This window comes from Pan paniscus, chromosome 19 (assembly GCF_029289425.2).
Source record: "Pan paniscus chromosome 19, NHGRI_mPanPan1-v2.0_pri, whole genome shotgun sequence".
NCBI classification, from domain to species: domain Eukaryota; kingdom Metazoa; phylum Chordata; class Mammalia; order Primates; family Hominidae; genus Pan; species Pan paniscus.
In genome coordinates this window covers 96,078,410-96,100,984 of record NC_073268.2, presented here as the reverse complement: position 1 = coordinate 96,100,984, position 22,575 = coordinate 96,078,410, and the positions used below count along the sequence as shown (strand labels likewise).

Here is a 22,575-nt window from a genome sequence, read left to right as displayed (position 1 = left end):
ATGAGCACTCAGGGCAACGTTTGATTCTGAACTGAATCTCTTTGCTACAAAAGACGTCATTGGGACATTTGGTGAACCCTGAATGAGGCCTGAGCATTCCTTGGAAATGAAGCAAGGCAATTTCCAGAAATTTTTTTTTTTTTTGAGACAGAGTCTTGCTCTGTCGCCCATGAAGGAGTGCAGTGGTGCGATCTCGGCTCACTGCAAACCCCGCCTCTCCTGCCTCAGCCTCCAGAGTAGCTGGGATTACAGGCATGCACCACCACATCCAGCTAATTTTTGTATTTTTAGTAGAGATGGGGTTTCACCATGTTGGCCAGGCTGGTATCGAACTCCTGGCCTCAAGTGATCCACCTGCCTTGGCCTCCCAAAGTGCGGGGATTACAGGCGTGCACCACCACGCCCGACCCAATTTCCAGATTTTGATGGTTGTGTCCCAGCTGTTTGTGGGAAACATACAGAAGCGTTCGAAGGCTTTGGTGATCAGATCCGTAACTCACTCTCCAGTGTTTAAGAAAATAAAAGATCCCTTTTATTGTACTCCATTTTTTTCTGTAACTTTGTGATTGTTTAAAGAAAATTAATGAAAAAATGTAAGAACGCAGCTATTGTCATTGTTTTTATCTAGAACTGCACTATTCATTATGGCAGCCACTGGCAACAGGTGGCTATTTAAGTGGAAATTAGAATCTTAAACAGTTAAAAGCTCCATTCCTCCAGCTCGCTAGTCACATTTGGAGAGCTCTCTGTAGCCACATGTGACTGATGGACCATATTGGACAATGCTGCTCTGGAAGCCTGGGAACTTGGATGCCCTTACGTGGATGGCGGCTATGGAGGCCCCCAGCCTTGGGCTTGGGCACACTGAAGCAGAGTCCAGGATCTCTCAGCATTTGACCGTGAATCCTGAGACCTAAGCTTGCTAAGAGATTTCTTTTCTTTTCTTTTTTTTTTTTTTGAGACAAGGTCTCACTCTGTTGCCCAGGCTATAGTGCAATGGTGCGATCTTGGCTCACCGCAGCCTCCGCCTCTCGGGTTCAAGCAATTCTCCCACCTCAGCCTCCTGAGTAGCTGGGATTACAGGCGTGAGCCACCGCACCCAGCCTTGCTAAGACATTTCTAACAGGGATTGCAATTTGTATTTATAATGTATTCCCAAGTTCCTCACATAGGGTGACAAACCCCGTGGGCCGTGCGACACTGCCACAAAACAGAAGTCAGGGCTACTCACCAATCTGCCCACTGCTGGCCCAGAGGTGACCTGGCCCATTTGATCTGACGGGCCTAAGACTCCGTGGAATGGCTCTGGGGAGGTGACCCTCCCTTCTCTGGATTCTGGTGGACCGGTGGCCTCTTGCTGGGAGCCTTGGAGACCAGCCTCCCCGCTAACACTATCGTACGCCTCCTCTCCAGGCAGTTCCTGAGGAGGACTGAAATATGGGTAAGTCGTATCTGTAGCACTGATTTGCCCTTCCGGGAATGAAGTTTCTGTATAGTAATATTCCTCTTCGCTTTCAGCATCTCCATAGGACACAGCCTCCTCTTCCCCTTCCACTGCTGCTTCCCCTTCTGTCTGGACCTCCCCCTCTTCAATTGCAGCTTCCGCTTGGGTTGGGACTTCTTCAGGATGCTCTGTGCGACCGACAGCTTCTTCACCTTTCTGGCCATCATCCTTCTCTGGTGGTGACACCTGTAAAGGTGTGGCAGGAAAAAAATCAGGAAACAAAGTATAAAGGACCTTGTGAGGTTTTATTCTTTATAGTGTAATTATATCAATGGGAAAACTGCATTTATACCCTTCTCAACATCACTAAGAGATCATGTTTCACTTTGGGAGGCCGAGGCAGGCAGATCACGAGGTCAGGAGATTGAGACCATCCTGACCAACATGGTGAAACCCCGTCTCTACTAAAAATACAAAAATTAGCTGGGTATGGTGGTGCACACCTGTAATCCCAGCTACTTGGGAGGCTGGGGCAGGAGAATTGCTTGAACTCGGAAGGCAGAGGTTGCAGTGAGCTGAGATCGTGCCACTGCACTTCAGCCTGGAGACAGAGTGAGACTCTGTCTCAAAAAAAAAAAAAAATCATGTTTCATGCTTCAGTTTATCTGTTCTTTCTTTTTTTATTTTTTTTGTGACAGGGTCTCACTCTGCTGCCCAGGCTGGAGTGCAGTGGCGTGATCTCGGCTCACTGCAACTTCCACCTCCTGGGTTCAAGCGATTCTCCTGCTTCAGCCTCCCAAGTAGCTGGGACTACAGGTGTGTACCACCATGCCCAGTTAATTTTTCCATTTTTAGTAGGGATGGGGTTTCACCATGTTGGCCAGGCTGGTCTTGAACTCTTGGCCTCAAGAGATCCATCCGCCTCAGCCTCCCAAAGTGCCGGGACCACAGGCGTGAGCCACCATGCCTGGCCCTCTCTGCTTTTCATAATCATTTTTGCATCCTTCGTTACAGGAAATGAGTTCCGAAAAACTCAGGGCAACCCAAAGTTGGACATCCTTTGCATCCCTGACTAATCACTGACACTGTAGAATGGGGTAGGAAGAAAATGAGTCTCTCTTCAACTGAATTGAGTTTGTTCTGGTGCAAGATAATGTCATCATACAATATACTTGACCAAGTCCTAATTCTCTTTATTTATTTGTTTTTAATTTAATTTTATTTATCTATTTTTTGAGATGGAGTCTTGCTCTGTCGCCAGGCTGAGTGCAGTGGCACAATCTCGGCTCACTGCAACCTCCATCTCCCAGGTTCAAGCCATTCTCCTGCCTCAGCCTCCCGAGTAGCTGGGACTACAGGCGTGAACCACCATGCCTGGCAAATTTTTGTATTTTTAGTAGAGACAGGGTTTCACCATGTTGGCCAGGATAGTCTCGATCTTTTGACCTCGTGATCTGCCTGCCTTGGCCTCCCAAAGTGCTGGAATTACAGGCGTGAGTCACCATGCCCGGCCTATTTATTTATTTTTGAGATAGAGTTTCACTCGTCACCCAGGCTGGAGTGCAATGGTGTGATCTTGGCTCACTGCAACCTCTGTCTCCCGAGTTCAAGCCATTGTCCTGCCTCAGCCTCCCGAGTAGCTGGGACTACATGTGCACACCACCACGCCCAGCTAATTTTTATATTTTTAGTAGAGATGGGGTTTTACCATGTTGGCCAGGCTTGTCTCAAACTCCTAACCTCATGTGATCCACCCGCCTTGGCCTCCCAAAGTGTTGGGATTACAGGCGTGAGCCACAGTGCCTGTACTCTGATTCTCTTTAATTCCTAGTAAATATAAGCCTGGAATAACTTCCCATAGGGAATTTTACCATGTGGCTTTCATTATTCCCTTCCTTCTCTCCCTCAGAAGCCGATCCATCTTCCGGATGGGACCTGGTTTTAGAGAAACAATTGAACAGTTTCAAGCAACAGCTTTCTTTTTCTTGGCCCTTATCCCCTCCTGAATTCTGCATATCTGTTTATTTACTTGTTACTTCTCTGCCACCCCCAGGCTGTTGTCACGACTTTGTCCTGTTTGTCAGGAACCATAGCACTATATCATGCCTGTCAGGTGGCGGAGATGCCACAAAAGCAAAGCTCCATGAATGAATGAAAAATATAATTATTAAAACATCGAAGGAACAGCAGGATTAGATCACCCCAGAAAAGTCACCTCAAATATAACTTGTGTCTGGGACAAAACTGGGGAAAAGAAATACAACGTAGAGAAAGTAGCGCGATCAGAGTAAGTGTTCTGGGGACTCTTGAGTTTCTCCACGATTTACGTAGCACAAGAATATATATATAGCTTTTTTAAAAAATTAAAGATTCAAGCTATTTTTATCTGTCAAAGGAATATAGATATGTTCAAAGAGACAGACAGTGACAGTTCCCTGTGATCTTCCCTTTCCTTCCCAAGATAATCATTGGTAACATTTAGGACTACATTCTTTCAACATTTTTCTATGTTTTAAACACACACACACACACCCTGAATTAGAGATCATAGTATACCTACCCTTTTACATTTATGCCTATCGTTTTATTAATAATACCTTTAGTCTTTCCATGTCAATACATACAGACCCACCTTAAAAAAAAATGAAACAATACCGATGTGTCAAAGGTAAAAAGGCCAAACTCTTTCCAATCGTTTCTATCCTTTTAAACAGAGCCTAAGCGAGCAGAGGCCCGGTGGCAGGGATCTTCACTCAGCCGCCCTCCCTGTGCGCGCTCAGTGCTTCCACCCAGGCCCCAGGACGGTGACCGCGGTCCATCGCGGGGCCGCCTAACCGCAGGGACCCCTCCCATCGCGGGTCGCCCCCAAGCCTGCGAGAGGGGATCTGTCCTTGCAGAAGGGAGGCGCGGGGCCGGGCTGGTCTCCGGCCACAGCGAGTGGCCCCGGAGCAAGGTCAGGGGCAGCATCCGACAGCCCCGCGCCCTGCAGAGCCCTCTACTCTTAGGAGGACTGCGCGCAGGGACCGCCACGCAGAGTGGTTGCCATGGTGACTACAGAGCGAGCGGTCCCGGGTTTTAGAGGGAGTCGCGCGCTTGGAGTAGGGGAAAGAGGGAGGCCGAGAGAGGACAAAGGGACAGGAGGGGAGAAGTGAGAAGGGTTGGCGGGGGGGTGAGGGGCTGAACGCAGTGGATGGGAAAGGCCAGCAAAATGGCGAGAGAAGGGACACAGGCGAGAGGAAGGGGGAGTGGAGGCGAAGGGGCGAGGCAGGAGCCGACGCGGGGGCCACCTGGAGCGGTGAACGGAGAGCGCGGCCTGGCGACTCCAAGACCCGCTGCCCCTCGGCCCGGCTTACCGGCCCGCAGCGCCGCCCGGTTCCGCCATCTCCCGTTGCTAGGCGACGCTGTCAACATCCGGCTGGGCCGGGACCACGCGCGCTGCGAGGGCGGGGGCCGCCGGGGGCGGCGCGGCCTTTGTGCCATCTCCACGCACGCAGAGGCGCGCGCCATCTCGACGTGTCGTCCCTTAGACTGTAATGATTAGAGCACGACCATGCTTTTCCTTTATCGCTCTCTGCGCCCGGGTCCCGCCTTGGCTGCACTCAATTTCCGTAAAGAGACAGCGGAGTCAGCGTGTGCCCAGCGGGCGGCTCGAGGTCCCGAAGGGACCTGCCGGGCACCTGGGGACGCCGGACTGCTAAGCGCCCGGGAATGGCAGGCGGGCTGGGGGCACCGGGGGCCGGGGACCCCGCGCATGGCCAGTGCTTTTCCATCTCCTGCCCTAGGGGGCTCCAGTGCCCTTCTCCAGGGGTCCTACGGAGACTCCTTGGGAAGCATGGACGCCCGGGGGGTCTTCCGGAGCGTATCTTCCCTTCCTAGCCCGAAATAGGAGAAATCTCCCTGCAGAGGGCGGCAGCGGAGGGCCAGCGCGCACGCGGAGCGTCCGAGAAGCCCTGCCTTTCCCTCGGGGACGCCGGGCTCGGGTCGGGGCACAGTCCCCGAGGCCGGGACGCGGCGAGGCCTGAGGGAGGGCCAGCAGGGAACTAGAGGCTTGGGCCCAGGGCTGGGCCAGAAGGTGGGCGGGGAGCCCGGCCGGGGCAGGCAGGGGCCGGGCCGGGGGCGGGCCCGGGGGCGGGCCGGGGGCCGGGCCTCCCCGCGCGTCCCCGCCCCGCCGCGCCTCACTGGCGGCGGCAGCGGCGGAGGCGACGGTGGCGGCTCTCGGAGCCGGCGCGAATCCGGCCCCCGCAGCGGGACCCGGGTGGGTATCGGGGCCCGGACGGGGCCGCGGGGGCGGGGTCCGAGGGGTCCACCGTGCAGCGAGCAGCGCCCCCTCGGCGGAGCTGGGGCGGGGGCGCGTGGGGCGCGTGGGCCTGCAGCCGCGGGACCGGGGAGGGGCCGGGGTCCGGCCGCCGTCCTCGGGGTGCAGGGCGCCAGCAGGAGCGGGAGCGTTGTGGGAGGACCTGGATCACGGAGGGGCACCTAGGGACTTTTCCCCGCGGCGAGTGAGGGCACCCCGGGCCCGGAATGGGCCTAATTCGGGGAGACTGGTCCCCGCCTGTCTGGAGCGGTGGACCGGGGAACTTGCGGTCTTTGTCTGGCTGAATCGGCGGAGCAGACGTATGAGAACTTGTGGGGTGCCGGCGCGCGCCCACACAGCCTCCAAAGTGTGCGTCCCCCCAGCAGCGCGCGCTCAGCTTTCCCGGCCTGTCGGGCTTGGTGGTCTGGGCTGTTTAAGATCCGCGTGTCGGGATACTCACTTCCGTTCCGCCTGGGCTCCCTTGTTCTTTCCTTTGGGGGGGGAAAAAAAAAAAAAGGAAAAGAAAGAACGAAAGGAAGGAAAGAAAAAAAGGAAAGGCAATTGAAGATTGCTAAACATAACCTAGGGGATCCTGCCGGAAGCCGCTGAATCCTGAAATCCTGTGATTCCCACACTCGGAAGCTGGTGTCGTATATTGGCCACAAAGTAGTTCAGATTTGATTCAGAAATAGGAACTGAATAGAAAAGACATAACAAAAGTTAGTCTCGCCTTATGGTAAAGTTTGTTTTACTGTCTGGGTCAAGTTCAAATGAGAAGCTGGGCTGATTGGCCAGCCTCTGCGACTTGATCCTGAAGATCTGCTTTCTTTTCTACCAGAAGGCTCCTAATTCTTTTATCTGGAATAAAAAGGGAACTCAGTCTTAAAGATGCTCACGTAAGGCGGCATATTGCCAGAGGGTGGGCGCAAAGACTGGGGGCTGGAGATTCCATTCCAAATCTGTTACTGATTGATCAGAACACTTTTTCAAATCCATGCCTCAGTTTTAGAAAATCCTCATTAGAAACGCTAACAGTAAAATTGGTGAATACTAAACACTTTTAAGAACCATGAAAGCTTTTGTAAATAAAGTGAGGAGTAACTTTTAGTATTAACTACAAAGTTCGTTAATGGCTGTTGGTTGCATCCTGAGCGTGGTTATTGTGCGCATATTTTTTGTAAGTGGCATGTTTATGGTGAGACTATGGCTAACGAAAGTTTTTATGGCGAAAGTTTTTATGGCTGGGCGCCGTGGCTCACGGCTGTAATCCCAGCACTTTGGGAGGACGAGGCGAGCGGATCACCTGAGGTCAGGAGTTCGAGACCAGCCTGGCCAATATGGTGAAACCCCCCCCCCCCCATCTCTACTAAAAATACAAAAATTAGCCCGGTGTGGTGGCGTGAGCCTGTAATCCCAGTACTCAGGAGGCTGAGACAGGGGAATCGCTTGAGCTCGGGAGGCGAAGGTTGCAGTGAGCCAAGATGTGCAACTGCACCCCAGCCCGGGTGATAGAGCAACACTCCGTCTCAAAAAAAAAAAAAGGAAAAAAAAAAGTTTTTATCTGTGGAATTATTTAATCCTCTAGCAATTTTGGTGATTGCGTTAGTAGTTCCTAATTATCATGCATGAATTCACTTAACCCACAAAACAAGCTCATGAAGTCAGGACTGCAGTTATGCCCATTTACAGATGGGAAAACTGACGCTTAGAGAAGTAACTTCCCAAGCTCATGCAGTTAGGAGTGACAGAATTAGGCCTTAGGCCCAGGACGTCCCAGCTCCAGAAAACCGTTGTACCACTTTGCCCTCTGTCTTACAGAGGGTGCCCACCATTCATATACAAACATTCTGCCAAGTGGTTCATAACAGTGCAAGGAGGTGGGACTAATCCCATGTCACCACTAGCTGCTATTCTCAGTTCACTTCAGTCTGGAAAGCATCCCCCAGGCTTCAGGATAAAGTCATTGAGTTTGCAGAACCTACCTACAATTGCACTGGTCTCTGTCCACAGTTTTGGGTAATAAGGTGCAGTGGTTAAGAACATGGCATAGAAAGATGGGCTGCTGGCTTCAAATACAAATCCTGGACTGGGCATAGTAGCTCACACCTATAATCCTGTATTTTGGGAGAATCACTTGAGCCCAGAAGTTCAAGACCACCTTAGGCAACCTAGAGAGACCCTATCGCTACAAAAAATGAACAAATTAGCTGGACATGCTGGTGGGCACCTATGGTCCCAGCTATTTGGGTGGCTGAGGTGGGAGGATAGCTTGAGCCCGGGAGGTCAGGGCCGCAGTGAGCCATGACCAGCCTCTGCATTCTAGCCTGGGTGACAGAGTGAGACTCTGCTTAAAAAAAAAAAACCTAAAAAACCCAAACAAACAACAACAACAAAAAACAAAACAACAACAAAAACCCCAACTCCTCTGGCACTTAGTTAATTCTTCAGTGCCTTAATTTCCCCATCTATACTACCTACTTCAGAGACTTCGTGCAAGGATTATGAAAAGCATTGAATTCCTGACACATCCTGAGTTACCATTTAGGATGTGGTAAGTAATGTCAAATGGTCATTTAACACTGTTATTAATGACCGTTATTTGGATTTTCCACATTTAACTAGATTGACACAAAACATTTTGTTTTTGTGCTTTGACTCCTCACTCCCCTTTGTGTGGTCCATGAGGTGGAAAGTGATTCCAGGCAGATGTAGGATTTACTATTTGTGCATATGTGTACTCTTATCTTTACAGCTTGACCGGGGGCTGGGTCCCTGCAGGATGCTATGGGGAGCAGAGCTGATCAGGTTGCCTGGCAACACCACCTCCTGTGAAAATTTTAGCTCCCCTTCTTCCCTGGCTGAGGGACCCTGATTTTTGTCACAGGCCTAAATTCTCTTGTAAGATTAGCTACTTTGTTTCATCCAGCATTAAGCACCGGGGGCGGGTGGCTCTGGGATGTGAAGGTGACAGCGCAGAGGATGATTTTATGATCGAATTGTACACCATTTGTATTGCGTTTGCATTATATTGCTGTTAATGAGGCCAGTGCACAGGAGAGAGCACACATTTGCACCCTTCCCAAAAATATGGGGCAATGATGTTGGAGGCCTTTTTCCGTTCACCTCAGCGGCGGTGTTTTTTATCCTGTTGGCTTTGTTGGTGTTTTTATCCTATCTGTCCTTTGAGCACCTGATCTTGCATCTCTAATAAATCTGCTTTTATGAGCTGTCTGGTGGCATCTGATTTGAAATACGTTCTTTACTCTGTCTTCGGAACTTACATAACCATCCTCAAAGGATGAGAGAAATCGGGCCACTGTAAGACTAAGTTCGATTTCTGCCCGTGGTGTCTTCTGACACATGAATAACAGAAAGAAAAGAGAAATAATCCAAATCCACTGTCCAGTCGGAATGGCCTGCCCTTCTGTTGCTGAGCCTTGGGCGGTGAGTCTGCGCAGGCGTTGGAAGGTGATACATGTGTCTGCTTGCCTGTATGGGCTGCAGACGCTGAGATGTGGCAGTATTTTCTCCGTGGTCTTTCTGGATTGGTCACTATGAAGCCACCGTACGGCGGGTGCCAAGCCCGCGTCCATGCTGGCTTGCACACTTCAGTCGTGTGCTGCTTTTTGCATGTTGAGTGAGCCTGAATTCAATGCTCCAATATAGTTCATCATTACTCTAGCCTTCTGGAAGTGGGGGAAAGGGTGAACTTTACAGATGTCATCTGACAGCCTTTTGCCTTTTATTTTCTGTAACTAAAATGCCTTCTCAAAGCAAGATCAGTTGTGTTGCTTTTGGGTGTTGTTAATATGTCCCCCCAGTTTCAGTTTTGTTTTGCGGTGCATTCGCTGCTCCTTCACTGACAGATGCTGAGAAGCTTTAGGCCTCCATGTTTACAGGCACAGCATAGAAGCAGGAGGTACCTGAGCCAGACTCAGGGCAGTTTTTGATTTCCTGGCTGGGTCTGCATCTTCCCTTACCCTTTGTGTTTAGTCTTTCCTTAGTCCCAGATCCAGGCTCACCTCTGAGTTGAGTTTCTTCTCCCAGGCCTGACTTCCTTGGCTCTTTGCGGGGGAAATGGGATTTTACAATTTACTATCAAGGGTGTACAAACGGCAGATGGTCTCTCCTTGGAGGCAGAGGCTTTGGGGTTTTCCAGGGAGTGGGTGCTAATCAGGGTGACCGCTGGACAGTTGCAAAAGGAGAGTCACAGCCGCACAGGCCACCAGGTTTTCCCTCACCACCGTTTTGGTGATGGTCCTGCCCCGTTATAGCCTCTCAGGGGTCCTCTTTCCCTATGGTCCAAGATCCCAGCACTGCAGTGAATGCCCCAAGCCCTAGTTCCTTCATTTTAAACACAACTTGATGTCCCGTTCTCGCTTCTGCATAGAGGCTCATCTTTGGGCCCCAGGCTTTCCGGGTGTATCCTGAATGTGGCTTCTGTGTGCAGCCGGTATCTTTATTTTCTCAATTCATCCTGTAACTTGAAGTTCAGCGCAGCTGCGAGGAGAAATCATGGCGGCCCCGCAGGGGATTATCCTCGTGATGAGACTGAAGGAGCTACCTTCCCCAAGCCTGCTGCCCGGGGACTGGGTCCTGATCCTGGCTGCCTACAGGATTCCATATCGCCCTTTGACCCGCAAAGCCAGGGGTTCCCAGGAAGATGGGTAGGGCCCCTGCCTGGCTCTGGGCAGGTGGAGGAAGCTGGGGCCTCATCCAAGGCATGCCAGCAGCAGACGTTCTGCAGCGGGGGCAACGCGATCCTTGTTTGCGTGTGTCTGGCTCGTGTTTAATAAGGTGTCGCTGTTTCCCTGTTCTTTGTTGCTTGGGCTTTGAGGGCAAAGCAGATGAACCAGTTTCTGCCGGCCATGTGCCAGGTGACCGGGCTCAGTGCGTGTTGCTCCCTGAGCAGTCTGGCAGTGACATGGCCATGGGAATAATCGGCTGTGGGCTGCGTCCCGTGGCCCCCACACCCTGCCTGCCTCTGCCTCTGCCCCTGCCTGTCACTAGTGGGCATGGGCTGCGTCCCTCTGGTGAGTGGGAACTGCCAGCTCCATGGGTTTCCAGGACCAGGTCTGTCCTGCTGACCGCTGCATCCTGGGCCCTAACCCAAGGTGGCCCTGAGGCCGGTGCACGGCACAGAGTGAGCAAGAGAAGAGGCTGGGGTGATACCTCTCTCCTAGTGGCTCCAGGCTACCTCCAGGAGGGCTCTGGAAGAGACTTTTGCACCTCTGTTCTTTTTGTTTTCCTGTTTGGGAACTGTTGGAGCCCTTTAGGCCAGGACAGGAAACCAAGACCTTAGGTGGAGGCAGCCTCCACGGGCAGGTCCTGGTCATGAACCTGCAGCCCTCCTGTGTCCATTCTCGCTGCCCTCACAGGGACGTCGGGGCCCAGGCGCGCTCCTCTCCTGGGTTCTAGGCCTCGGTCCTCATCCTACTGCTAAAAGAGTAGTCACTCTGCGTGGGGGGTTCACCGTCAGTGGGTGAGCAGGTCAGAGGCCGCCCCGCGAGTTGGAAATCAGTTCCTTACAGTGTCCTCGGCTTGGTGTGGTTGGCAGAAGAATGGCCCCCAAAGATGCCCATGTCCTAATCCAGGGAATTTGTAAATATGGTATGTTACGTGGCCACGGATTCAAGTTGGGGATGGAATTAAGGTTGCTCAGCAGCTGACCTTGAAATGGGGGGTGATCCTGGGTTATATGGGTGGGCCTGATGCAATCGCAGGATCAGGCAGGAGAGTCAGGGTCAGAGAGATGAGGTATGAGAAGGACTCGATCGGCCACTGCTGGCCTTGAAGATGCAGGAAGGGGTCGAGAGCAAGGAGTGTGGGTGATCTTTAGAAGCTGGAAAAAGCAAGAAAACAGACTCTCCCTGAGAGCCTCCAGGAGGAACCAGCCCTGCTGATACCTGGTTTTAGCCCTGTGAGACCCATTCCAGATTTCAGACCTCCAGGACTGTAAGGTTATGCATTTGTGTTGTAGCTGCTAAGTTTGTGTCATTTGTCACAGCAGCCGTAGGAAGCTCATACGCGTGGAATGAGGGCTTTCAAAAGGAGACAAGAGGGGAGACTGTTGTGTCATTTCTTTATCTGTGTTTGCTCATTTCTGGTTTGCTGGTGACTTTGCCACTTTCTACATTGAGGAGGACTCTCTTTTCTAGGGTATAAGTCACCAAATCTTGGGCAGTGAATTTCGGGTAGTAGATGTCTTAACCTCATGCCCTGTGAATATTTGCTAGAGGAGACCCACCCCCACTGCTCACACAGTGAGTCACCAAATCTTTGGCTGCTCCAGGCCAAGTTTCAGTGGCCAAGTGGCTCCTAGGGGACGGGAAGGGAACATGTGTGGTTAACAGCAGGCCCACAGCTGCGCCCTGTGTCAGCTCCAACCCAACAGCCTGGCCGGTTCCCAACAGCATTGTGAAAGAATAGATCTGCTGCCCCTCTCCTCCCCTGCCCGCCCCTCTCTCCTTAGGGCTTCTGAGGTTTCCCACGTCTTTACCTTGCAGGCAGCTCCCCCTACTCCAGCCCCCTCAAAGCGCTCTCGTCCTGGAAGCAGACTTCAGCTACCTTTATCACCAGTTTAACACCCCTGCCAGCTGCAGGTGCTGCGACTCCATGCTTCTCAATGGTGCTCTAATTCTTAAAGAGTTGCAGGTTTCTGGGAAAGAATGACTCTCTGGTGGAGGAGTTTCTGCACAGTTTTTTGTTTTATGAGCCTGTGTATTTTTGTTGAGGAATGGCCAAGTTGTTCTTTCCTTTCAAATTACACAATGGCCTATTTTGCAGAAATCTGGCCCTACCTACTGGTCACCAATGGCTTTGAGCAGCACAGAAATCAACTGGTCGGCTCGGGGCGGTGGCTCACGCGTGTAATCCCGGCGCTTTGGGAGGTCGAGGTAGGCGGATCACGAGGTCAGGAGATCGAAACCATCTTGGCCCACATGGTGAAACCCCGTCTATACTAAAAAAAATACAAAAGTTAGCTGGGTGTGGTGGCGCGCGCCTGTAATTCCAGCTACTCTGGAGAATTGCTTGAACCCAGGAGGCAGAGATTGCAGTGACCTTAGATTGTGCCACTGCACTCCAGCCTGGGCGACAGAGCGAGACTCTGTCTCAAAAAAAAAAAAAAAATCAACTGGTCATCATGCCCCGGGCTGATGGTTTAGAATCAGTATTGACGCTTTTACTTTTTGCCTTCTAAAATCGTTTTTTTTTTTTTTTCTTTTTTGAGATAGAGTCTCGCTCTGTCACCCAGGCTGGAGTGCAATGGTGCCATCTCGGCTCACTGTAACCTCTGCCTCCTGGGTTCAAGCGATTCTCCTGCCTCAGCCTCCCGAGCAACTGTGATTACAGGTGTGTGCCACCATGCTCGGCTAATTTTTGTATTTCTAATAGACAGGGTGTTACCATGTTGGCCAGGCTGGTCATGAACTCCCGACTTCAGGTGATGCACCTGCCTCGGCCTTCCAAAGTGCTGGGATTACAGGCGTGAGCCACTGCTCCCGGCTATGCTTTTTTTCTTTTCTTTTTTTTGTACACTCAAGCTGATGCAAGTTGTAGATCCTGGCTTCAATCCATCTGTGAATTCTTTGTGCCAACTGCCAAGTTGGCATTGCTATCCTTTCCATCAACAAAAACAAGGCATTTGGAACCTTAACGAAGATGGCATTCTGGGAGGCACATTATAAAAGGAGCGTCTCGGAGGTGTCATGCACTCGGGAGCTTATGATTGAAAACACAAACCGACAAGGACGTCACCGTTTCAAAATACAAATGTGAAGTGGATGCATTTGAGGAGAATGGGGGGTTCTTATTGTCAAGGATCTACCCTTCGCTGCTTCTCTTTTTTTTTTTTTTTTTTTTGAGTTGGAGTCTTGCTGTGTCGCCCAGGCTGGAGTGCAGTGGTGCGATCTCAGCTCACTGCAACCTCTGCCTCCCGGGTTCAAGCAATTCTCCCGCCTCAGCCTCCTAAGTAGCTGGGATTACAGGCGCCTGCCACCATGCCCAGCTAGTTTTTGTATTTCTAGGAGAGACGGGGTTTCGCCATGTTGGCCAGGCTGGTCTCAAACTCCTGACCTCAAGCGATCTGCCGCCTCAGCCTCCCAAAGTGCTGGGATTACAGGCATGAGCTACTGCACCCGGCCTCTTTTTTTTTTTTTTTTTTTGAGACAGGGTCTTGCTCTGTCACCCAGGCTGCAGTGCAGTGGCGCAAGTACAGCTCATTGCAGCCTCAACTCCCAGGGTCGAGCGATCCTCCCACCTCAGCCTCCTGAGTAGCTGAGACTATAGGCACAGGCCACCAAGCCTGGCTAATTTTTAAAGTTTTTTTGTAGAGACGAGGTTTCTCCACGTCCCCCAGGCTGATCTCGAACTCCTGGGCTCAAGCGATTATCCTGACTCAGCCTTCTGAGTATCTGGGACTATAGGCACATGCCACCATGCCCAGCTAATTTTTGCTTTTTTTGTAGAGACGGGGTTTCACCATGTTGCCCAAGCTGGTCTCAAACTCCTGGACTCAGGCGATCCGCCCACCTCGGACTCCCGAAACTGTTAGGATTGCAGACATGAGCTACCATGCCCAGCCTCCTCAGCTTCTCTATCCATCTTCATCTCTCAGGATTTGGGGAGGGGATTTGTAATAATTGCCACAAGGTGCTTTGAGCATCTTGCATTGCTATTTTGATTTTGATGAACTCTGAGTCCTTCCTATAGATTGGAAAAGCCTGGTGTCTGTTCTTTGCTGCAGGTCTGTCTTAGCTCCCTTTCCAGTGTTCAGTCATTTTGTGTCTTAGGAGTTCTGCTGGCTGCCCCTGCCTCTGTTCGTGTACTCATGAGAAGGCATCTGGCCCCTAGGAAGAGCCCCAGGCCTGCAGAAGGGAACCTGGATGTCCCCCTTGCTCTGAGTTCCATACTGGGGCAGCCTTCCTGACATCCAGCTTCCTTGCCTCCCAGGACGAATGGTTTTCTTTGCCCCCCTCAAACCCCGCAGGACTCCAGGTCCCTAAGGTCATGGGCATCGACTGCTCCATACTGCTGTGGGCAAGGGCCATTCAAAGTCTTGCATCTTGCAGATTCAAGGACATTAGGAAACTCTCCCATCAGACAACTTGGGCTGCCGGCAGCTGGGTTCTCAGTCCAGGAACCAAATGTTGTCTTTGACTCTGCTCTGTTCAGCCTGCCTCTAGTGCCTGCCTGTTCTCGGCATTGGTCCACACAACTCCACCCTCGTCCACGCCTCCTCCACACCTCTTTGGATGCAAGCTTCCTGATCTCAAGCCTCTTTTTATTTTAAACTAATAGATTCCCCCCTCCCCCAGAAGATGATGTTTGTTTGTTTTGGAGAGAGAGTCTCGCTCTGTCACCCAGGCTGGAGTGCAGTGGCACAATCTTGGCTCACTGCCACCTCTGCCTCCTGGGTTCAAGTGATTCTCGTGCCTCAGCCTCCTGAGTAGCTGGGATTACAGGTGTGCGCCACCATGCCTGGCTAATTTTTGTATTTTTAAATTAGCGATGGGGTTTTGCCATATTGACCAGGCTGGTCGTGAACTCCTGACCTCAGGTGATCCACCCGCCTTGGCCTCCCAAAGTGCTAGGATTACTGGCGTGAGCCACCATGCCCGGCCGCCCCTTTCTTTTTAGTATTAAATAATCCTCCATTATTTAGGTGTATCACAGTTTATTTATTTATTCAGCTGTTGGAGAACATCTCGGTTGCTTCTGAGTGTTGGCAGTTATGAGTAAAGCTGCTCTCAACATCCGTGTGCAGTTTCTGCGTGGCGGACTTTATTGTTTAGAGCAGTTTTAGGTTTACAGAAAAATCAGCAGAAGGTACAGAGTGCTGTATGTGAGGAGATAGGGGGCGGGGGGCCACTGCTTCCCTGTGGGGCTTCCTGTCTCATGGATTGAGAGTCCTTAAGGAGGCCTGGACGCCATTCTCTGTACCTCTGTTCCTGCTGTGTGAAGAAGGAACCGTGTGACACCGACAGGTGAACCTTCCAGGGTCCCTGGGTCTTAGGGACACAATCAAGGGACAGAAGTGGACCAGAAGTCACTGCCCTGGGCAAGCTCCTGGCCATTAGGCAGCAGTGTCTCCCTGGCACTCTAGCAGGAGGGTGCTCCTGGGTGGGTGGGGGGGGGCTCCTGGCAGGGGGGTGCTTCCAGCAAGGAGGTGCTCCTAGCAGGCGGCTGCTCCCAGCAGGGGGGTGCTCCCAGCAGGCAGGCCCCGAAGCCCAGGCGCCAGGGCTGCTGCAAAACTCTCCAGGGCTCTCGGGGGCATTTGCCAGGCCCCTTATTCATCCCTCAGAGCCTAGGCGCCCCCTCCTCCAGCTCACAGAGCCTGCACTTCCTGCCGCCCGGGGACAGGTGGCTGACTTGTGTTTATGGACCCAAGCATGGGGGCTGGGTAGGGAGGCTCCTGCGGCCCGGATCCGCCTGGGGCTTCCCTGATCCTGGAGACAGCTGGGAAGGAGTGGGGCCCAGGCAGCCTCTGGCGTGTCAACACTGGCGCTGTCGGAGAACAGAGGCAAAGCTGGTAGAGCAGAGGGTGGCTGTGTGTGGTGTGTGTCATGGGGTGCGTGTGTGTCATGGTATGTGTGTGTCTATGGTGTGTGTGTCCTGGTGTGTTTGTGTGTGTCATTGTGTGTGCCTATGGTGTTTGTGTGTATATGTGGGTGTGTGTCATGGTATGTGTGTGTGTGTCATAGTGTGTGTGTATGGTGTGTGTCATGGTGTGTTTGTGTGTCATGGTGTGTGTGTGTGTCATAGTGTGTGTGCCTGGTTGTGTCATGGTATGTGTGCATCTGTGGTGGGTGTGTGTGTCTGTGGTGTGTGTGTAGCGTGTGGTGTGTGCCTATGGGGTTGTGTGTGTGGTGTGTCTATGGTGTGTGTAGTGTGTGTGTCTATGGTGTGTGGTGTGTGTGTGTGATGTTTATGCAGTGTACCTATGGTATGTGGTCTGTGATGTATGTATCTGTGGTGTGTGTCTACGGTGTGTATGTAGTGCGTCTGTCTATGGTGTATGTGCCTATGGTTTGTAGTGTGTGGTAGGTATGTGTGTCTATGGTGTGTATGTAGTGTGTGTGTCTTGGTGTCTGGTGTATGTGTGGTGTGACTATGGTGTGTCGTGTGTGGCATGTGTGTCTATGGCATGTGTGTCTGTGTGTCTATGGTGTGTATGTCTATGGTGTGTGTGGTGTGTGTGCTTATGGTGTGTGGTGTGTGTGTCTATGGTGTGTGGTGTGTGTGTCTATGGTGTGTGTATCTATGGTGTGTGGTGTGTGTGCCTGTGGTGTGTGGTGTGTATGTATATGGTGTGTGGTGTGTGTATGGTGCGTGTGGTTTGTCTATGGTGCGTGTGGTGTGTGTCTATGGTGTGTGGTGTGTGTGTCTATGATGTGTAGTGTGTGTGTCTATGGTGTGTGTGGTATGTGTGTCTATGGTGTATGGTGTGTGTGTCTATGGTGTGTGTTGTGGTGTGTGGTATGGTGTGTGGTGTGTGGTATGTGTGTCTATGGTGTGTGTGGTGTGTGGTGTGTGGTCTATGGTGTGTGTGCTTCTCGGCCTCTGACTCCTCCGGGGTGGGAGCAGCAGGTATGGGGTTTGGGATCTCCAAGGGGCTGGGGTCCGTGGGGCGTGCCCCGCTGCAGTCCTGCCTGGTGGGCTGAAGTGGGGCCTCTGGTTGGGGCCGGGGCTGCGGGTAGGGCCGGGCAGGGCCATCTGGCCCGGAGCTGCGCTTTGTCGCGGAAAAGCCAAAAGCCGCTTCTGCTTAGCCGGCCGGCGAGGGATTTGGGCCCCGCCCGCAGTCGCCGAGGGCTGCGTCCTTAGCTGCTGCGCTGGGTCCTCCAGCCTCGTCCTGGAGGGGCCTGGGAGCCCTGTGCGCCGGAGCTCTTTCCTCCCCCTCTTCTGACAGGATCGGGTTAAACTCAGATTTCTTTTCTGGCTGGAGGACTCCGTGGAGCTGCAGAATGAGGGCGCTGCCAAGGTGGATTTTGGACCCTGAATGGAAATTCACACCAGGGCTGGAGGCGCCAGCTGGGCCTGGGAGGTGGGAGATGAGGGCGGCCTGACACAACCCGCTGTGACTGTGGCCGGGGTGGTGGGAGGGAAGCCCACAGCGGGGCCAGGCGGGCCACCGAGGAGCAGGGCCACCCCAGCCACGCCCTGAGCCGGGGGCCCGGCAGCAGTTCTCGCTCCTGGCCTGCACCGAGGTGAGGAATGCCTGGAAGGGTCCCTGGGTGTGCACAGCCTGGACCAGTGGGCTGTGCGCTCTAAGTGGCACTGAGCGTCTCTTTCAGCAGTGGCCACACGAAGCAGGATTGAGATTCAGGGAAGAAGTGGCCGCAGGGGCTGTGGGCCTCCGCAGGGAAGGGTCTCTGACGAGCTTGCCCTGGGCTCATGGGGAACTGTGGCTTCATGCTGGGACTGCGGGGCGGAAGGAGGGCATGGAGGGCTGTGGTTGCCCGGGTACTGTCCCATGGTAGCCTCCGAGCAGCCGTCGCTGGAGCCCGTTCGCAATACCCCTGGAGGCCGCCTGCCCATCAAGGGGAGGGGAGCAGCTGGGCTTGATCTTTGGAAGGGACATCTGGTGAATTTCTGAAAACGTATTTTATTGCAGGTGCTTTCAGCAGGGTGGAGGGGGTGGCCTGGGGAGGAAGTTAAAATGACCCCGCCTGTCCCATTTCTCGGTAAATCTTGCCTGTGATGAGCCATTACTCTCACCAGAGCGTGTGATAGTATGAGAACCGTGGATCTCACACACGTGTTTGTCACATGTGCAGCGTTGCAGCAGCTGAGAGGGTGTGGACCATGAGGTGGGCCAAACCACATAGGCCTCCGGGTCACGGCCAAGGCACCTCTTAAAATTGTCCATACAGTTTTATATAATAAATGTCCCCGGCCAGGCACGGTGGCTCACGCCTGTAATCCCAGCACTTTGGGAGGCTGAGGCGGGCGGATCACCTGAGGTCAGGAGTTTGACACCAGCCTGGCCAACATGGCAAAACCGTCTCTACTAAAAATACAAAAATTAGCCAGGTGTGATGGCGGGTGCCTGTAATCCTAGCTACATGGGAGGCTGAGGCAGGAGAATTGCTTGAACCTGGGAGGCGGAGGTTGCAGTGAGCCAAGATTGTGCCATTTCACTCCAGCCTGGGCGACAGCGTGAGACTCCGCCTCAAAAAAATAAAAACAGGGCCGGACGTGGTGGCTCACGCCTGTAATCCCAGCACTTTTGGAGGCCAAGGCAGGTGGATCACCTGAGGGCAGGAGTTCGAGACCAGCCTGGCCAACATGGTGAAATCCAGTGTCTACTAAAAAAATACAAAAATTAGCCAGGCGTGGTGGTGGGCACCTGTAATTCCAGCTACTCGGGAGGCTGAGGCAGGAGAATCACTTGAACCTGGGAGGCAGAGGTTGCAGTGAGCCAAGATAGCACCACTGCACTCCACTAGCCTGGGCAACAAGAGAGAAACTCTGTCTCTAAATAAATAAATAAATAAATAAATAAAATAAAATAAACGTCCCAGCTTTATTAATTTATCATAGATTTCAGTGTTTTTGTCAGATAACTGAGTAAGCAATAAAAACAGGGCCTAGCAATAAAAACAACATAAACACTCAATGAACTGCTCGATACTTTAGTTAACATGTGAGTCCCTTTCAGGTAAATGTATGCTTTGAATTAGGCTTTTGAAACGTTAAAAGTAGTTCATTGAACATAGAAGAAAATATAGACCAATGTTTAACGATCTTTAGCTTGGAAAGGATTATATTAAGTATAAAAGTAATAAAGGAAGTTACTAAGAAAAAGTTACCATCAATTTACATAAAAGTTTAAAACCTCCGTATGTCAAAATAGGTAATATAAATAAAAGGCAAACAACAAATTAGGAGAAATACATGTGTGTCATGGTATGTGTATGTGTCATAGTGTGTGTGTGTCGTGTGCCTGGGTGTGTCATGGTATGTGTGCATCTGTGGTGGATGTGTGTGTCTATGGTGTGTGTGTAGAGTGGTGTGTGCCTATGGGGTTGTGTGTGTGATGTGTCTATGGTGTGTGCAGTGTGTGTGGCTGTGGTGTGTGGTGTGTGTGTCTGTGATGTTTATGCAGTGTGCCTATGGTGTGTGCCTATGGTATGTGGTGCGTGATGTATGTATCTATGGTGTGTGTCTACGGTGTGTATGTAGTGATCTTTGCTATATAAAGAGTTCTTACATATCAATGAAAATTCCATCTCAGCTTAATCTCTGTATTAAAAATAATAAGAATTCCACCACGCCAGCAGAAAAATTGTCAAAGCACACCAACAGATAATTCACAAGTGAACACAAATGTCTAATAAATATAGTATAATCTGTCACCCAGGGTGGGGTGCAGTGGTGCAATCATGGCTCAATGCAGCCTCGACATCCTGGGCTCAAGTGATCCACCTTAGCCTCCCGAGTAGCTGGGACTACAGGCACACACCACCACACCCAGCTAATTTTTTAGAAGTGGGATCTTGTTATGTGGCCCAGGCTGGTTTGTTTGTTTGTTTTTGTTTTTTGAGATGGAGTTTCACTCTTGTTTCCAGGCTGTAGTGCAATGCCACGATCTCGGCTCACTGCAACCTCCACCACCTGAGTTCAAGCGATTCTCATGCTTCAGCCTCCCGAGTAGCTGGGATTACAGGCATGCACCAGCATGCCTGTCTAATTTTGTATTTTTAGTAGACACGGGGTTTCTCCATGTTGGTCAGGCTGGTGTCGAACTCCCGACCTCAGGTGATCCACCCGCCTTGGCCTCCCAAAGTGCTGGGATTACAGGCATGAGCCACCATGCCCGTCCCTGCCCAGGCTGGTTTTGAGCTCCTGGGCTTGAGTGATCCTCCCACCTCGGCCTCCCAAATCGTTGGAATTACAAGTGTGAACCACTGTGCCCAGTCAGAAAACCATTTTTCAGTTCCCAGCCTGGTGGAGATTTAAATCCCTGGCAGCACTCTTACATTTCGGGGAACCCACTGGGCGGTACGAGTTGGGGTCCAGTTTATCCTCCTGGGGAAACAGTAATCCTGGAAATAATGAGGATACAGATGAAGATTTATGTATTAAAATTTGGAGTTTATTATTTCAGTAGCCACTAGTTGGAAGCCAGATGCCTAGCAATGGCGGCTGATTCTATGAAGATGGAGGGTTGGCATTTATAATTTTTATTTTTATTTATTTATTTGTTTTGAGATAGAGTCTCACTCTGTCGCCCAGGCTGGAGTGCAGTGGCGCCATCTCAGCTCACTGCAACCTCCACGTCCTGAGTACAAGCAATTCTCCTTCCTCAGCCTCCTGAGTAGCTGGGACTACAGGCACCCGCCCCTACGCTTGGCTAATTTTTGTATTTTTTAGTAGAGACAGGGTTTCACCATGTTGGCCAGGCTGGTCTTGAACTCCTGATCTCAGGTGATCCGCCCGCCTCAGTCTTCCAAAGTGCTGGGATTACAGGCGTGAGCCACCACACCTGGCCTTATACTTTTTAAATGTGTTAATAATGTGGTATATTTGTTTGCTAGGGCTGCCCTAACAAAGTACCAGGGTCCAGGTGGCTTGAGCAATAGAAATCTCTCTGACAGCCCTGGAGGCAGGAAGTCTAAGATCAAGGTGTCGGCAGGATTGTTTCCTTAGGAGGCTGTGAGGGAGGGGCTGCTCCAGGCCTGCTCCTTGCTGGTAGGTGGCATCATTGTATTCACACAGCACTCTCCTTGTATATAGGCACCTGCCACCAACTTCCTCTTTTTATAAAGACACCAGTCATATTGACCTCAAGGTAACTTGATCACCTCTATAAAGATGCTGTCTTCAAAAACAGTTTCATTCTTGGGTACTGGGGTTTAAGACTTCAACACAGGAATTTTAGGGGATGTATTTCAACCCTAAAATTTGTTATATCATAAGTATATTTCACCTGGGAAAATATATTTATGATCCAACTGAAAGCAAGACATGATATAATTCCAAGGAGTGGGTTTTTCATTAATTCATTCATTATAGGGCACAAAATATAGTAGAGGATACATAAATGTCTTAGGATTATGTGATTTAAGGGACACGTATTCTTCCTTTTCCTTCTCTGAGTGTGTTTCATAACTAAAAAAAAGTTTTAAAAAATGGGCCAAGGATTCTCCACTTCTAGTTTGCTGGTGACCAGAGGTTGGGAACTAGGTTGGATTTCGATGAAATAGCCTCTTGCGAAACAGCAAATGCACTTTACAAATAAGGAGAATTGTTTTTAGAGAGCAAACAGTCCTGTCTAATGTTTAATAGACATGCTCCATTTCTCCAAAAAGAGCCCAGTCTCTCCAGAACAATCTGGGAGGGGTGGGGGGTTGTCCTGGTGTCCCAGGTGGCGGGTGATGGAGGAGCCTGAGTTCTGCACGTGGGGGACGACGGTCTCACGCTGCAGGGTTTACCGCTCACGAAATGACCCTGAGTGGTCAGACCCTGTCTTCTCCTCCGTAAAGCTGCACTGTTGGGACGCACCTCGCAGGGCCACAGTGAGGTTCTGCACGTCATGGTATGGGAGAAAATGCTCTATTTTGAACACTTGTATTTCGGAATCTCCTTTAAAGCTTCCAGCACATTCTTTTGATTATCCTCAGTGCTGGCAAAACATTTTCACTTAAAGAGGGTTTTGATTTGGGGAAGCAGCTGAGAGCTGTGTGCAGCCAGCTCTGACGACTGGAGCGATCACACTGAGTAGAGCCGTTTGAAACACAGAAGGAGGTGGGCTCCAGCCCCGCTGCGGCCTTGTCCAGTGTGGACACCGCGCAGGCTACAGAGCACCCAAAATGTGGCTGGGCAGAACTTTGAT

General features: G+C 51.4%; 2 protein-coding genes across 15 annotated transcripts in view; one reads left to right on the top strand and one right to left on the bottom strand.

Moving 5' to 3' along the window:
- Positions 1 to 5,524, bottom strand: part of CCDC40 (coiled-coil domain 40 molecular ruler complex subunit) — a 66,860-nt gene extending 61,336 nt beyond the window's left edge. For 2 of the 6 annotated variants that reach the window (XM_063598801.1, XM_024926103.4), the window contains exons 1-3: positions 4,798 to 5,524; positions 3,316 to 3,379; positions 1,232 to 1,690 (exon numbers count right to left, since the gene is read on the bottom strand). In XM_063598801.1, coding sequence (XP_063454871.1) covers positions 1,232 to 1,690; positions 3,316 to 3,379; positions 4,798 to 4,826 — 552 coding nt within the window. In that variant the 5' untranslated portion in view covers positions 4,827 to 5,524. Of the gene's footprint in view, positions 1 to 1,231; positions 1,691 to 3,315; positions 3,380 to 4,731 lie in introns of those variants that run through there. The other 4 variants (XM_063598798.1, XM_003818255.4, XM_063598799.1 and 1 more) reach the window with 3 other exon arrangements.
- Positions 5,525 to 5,612: 88 nt separating this feature from the next.
- TBC1D16 (TBC1 domain family member 16) overlaps positions 5,613 to 22,575 on the top strand; it is a 100,938-nt gene continuing 83,975 nt past the window's right edge. For 6 of the 9 annotated variants that reach the window (XM_063599445.1, XM_063599443.1, XM_034943039.3 and 3 more), the window contains exon 1: positions 5,613 to 5,699. The gene's annotated coding sequence lies outside the window, so the exon portion shown is untranslated. Of the gene's footprint in view, positions 5,700 to 17,827; positions 17,945 to 22,575 lie in introns of those variants that run through there. The other 3 variants (XM_055102210.2, XM_034943038.3, XM_034943037.3) reach the window with 2 other exon arrangements.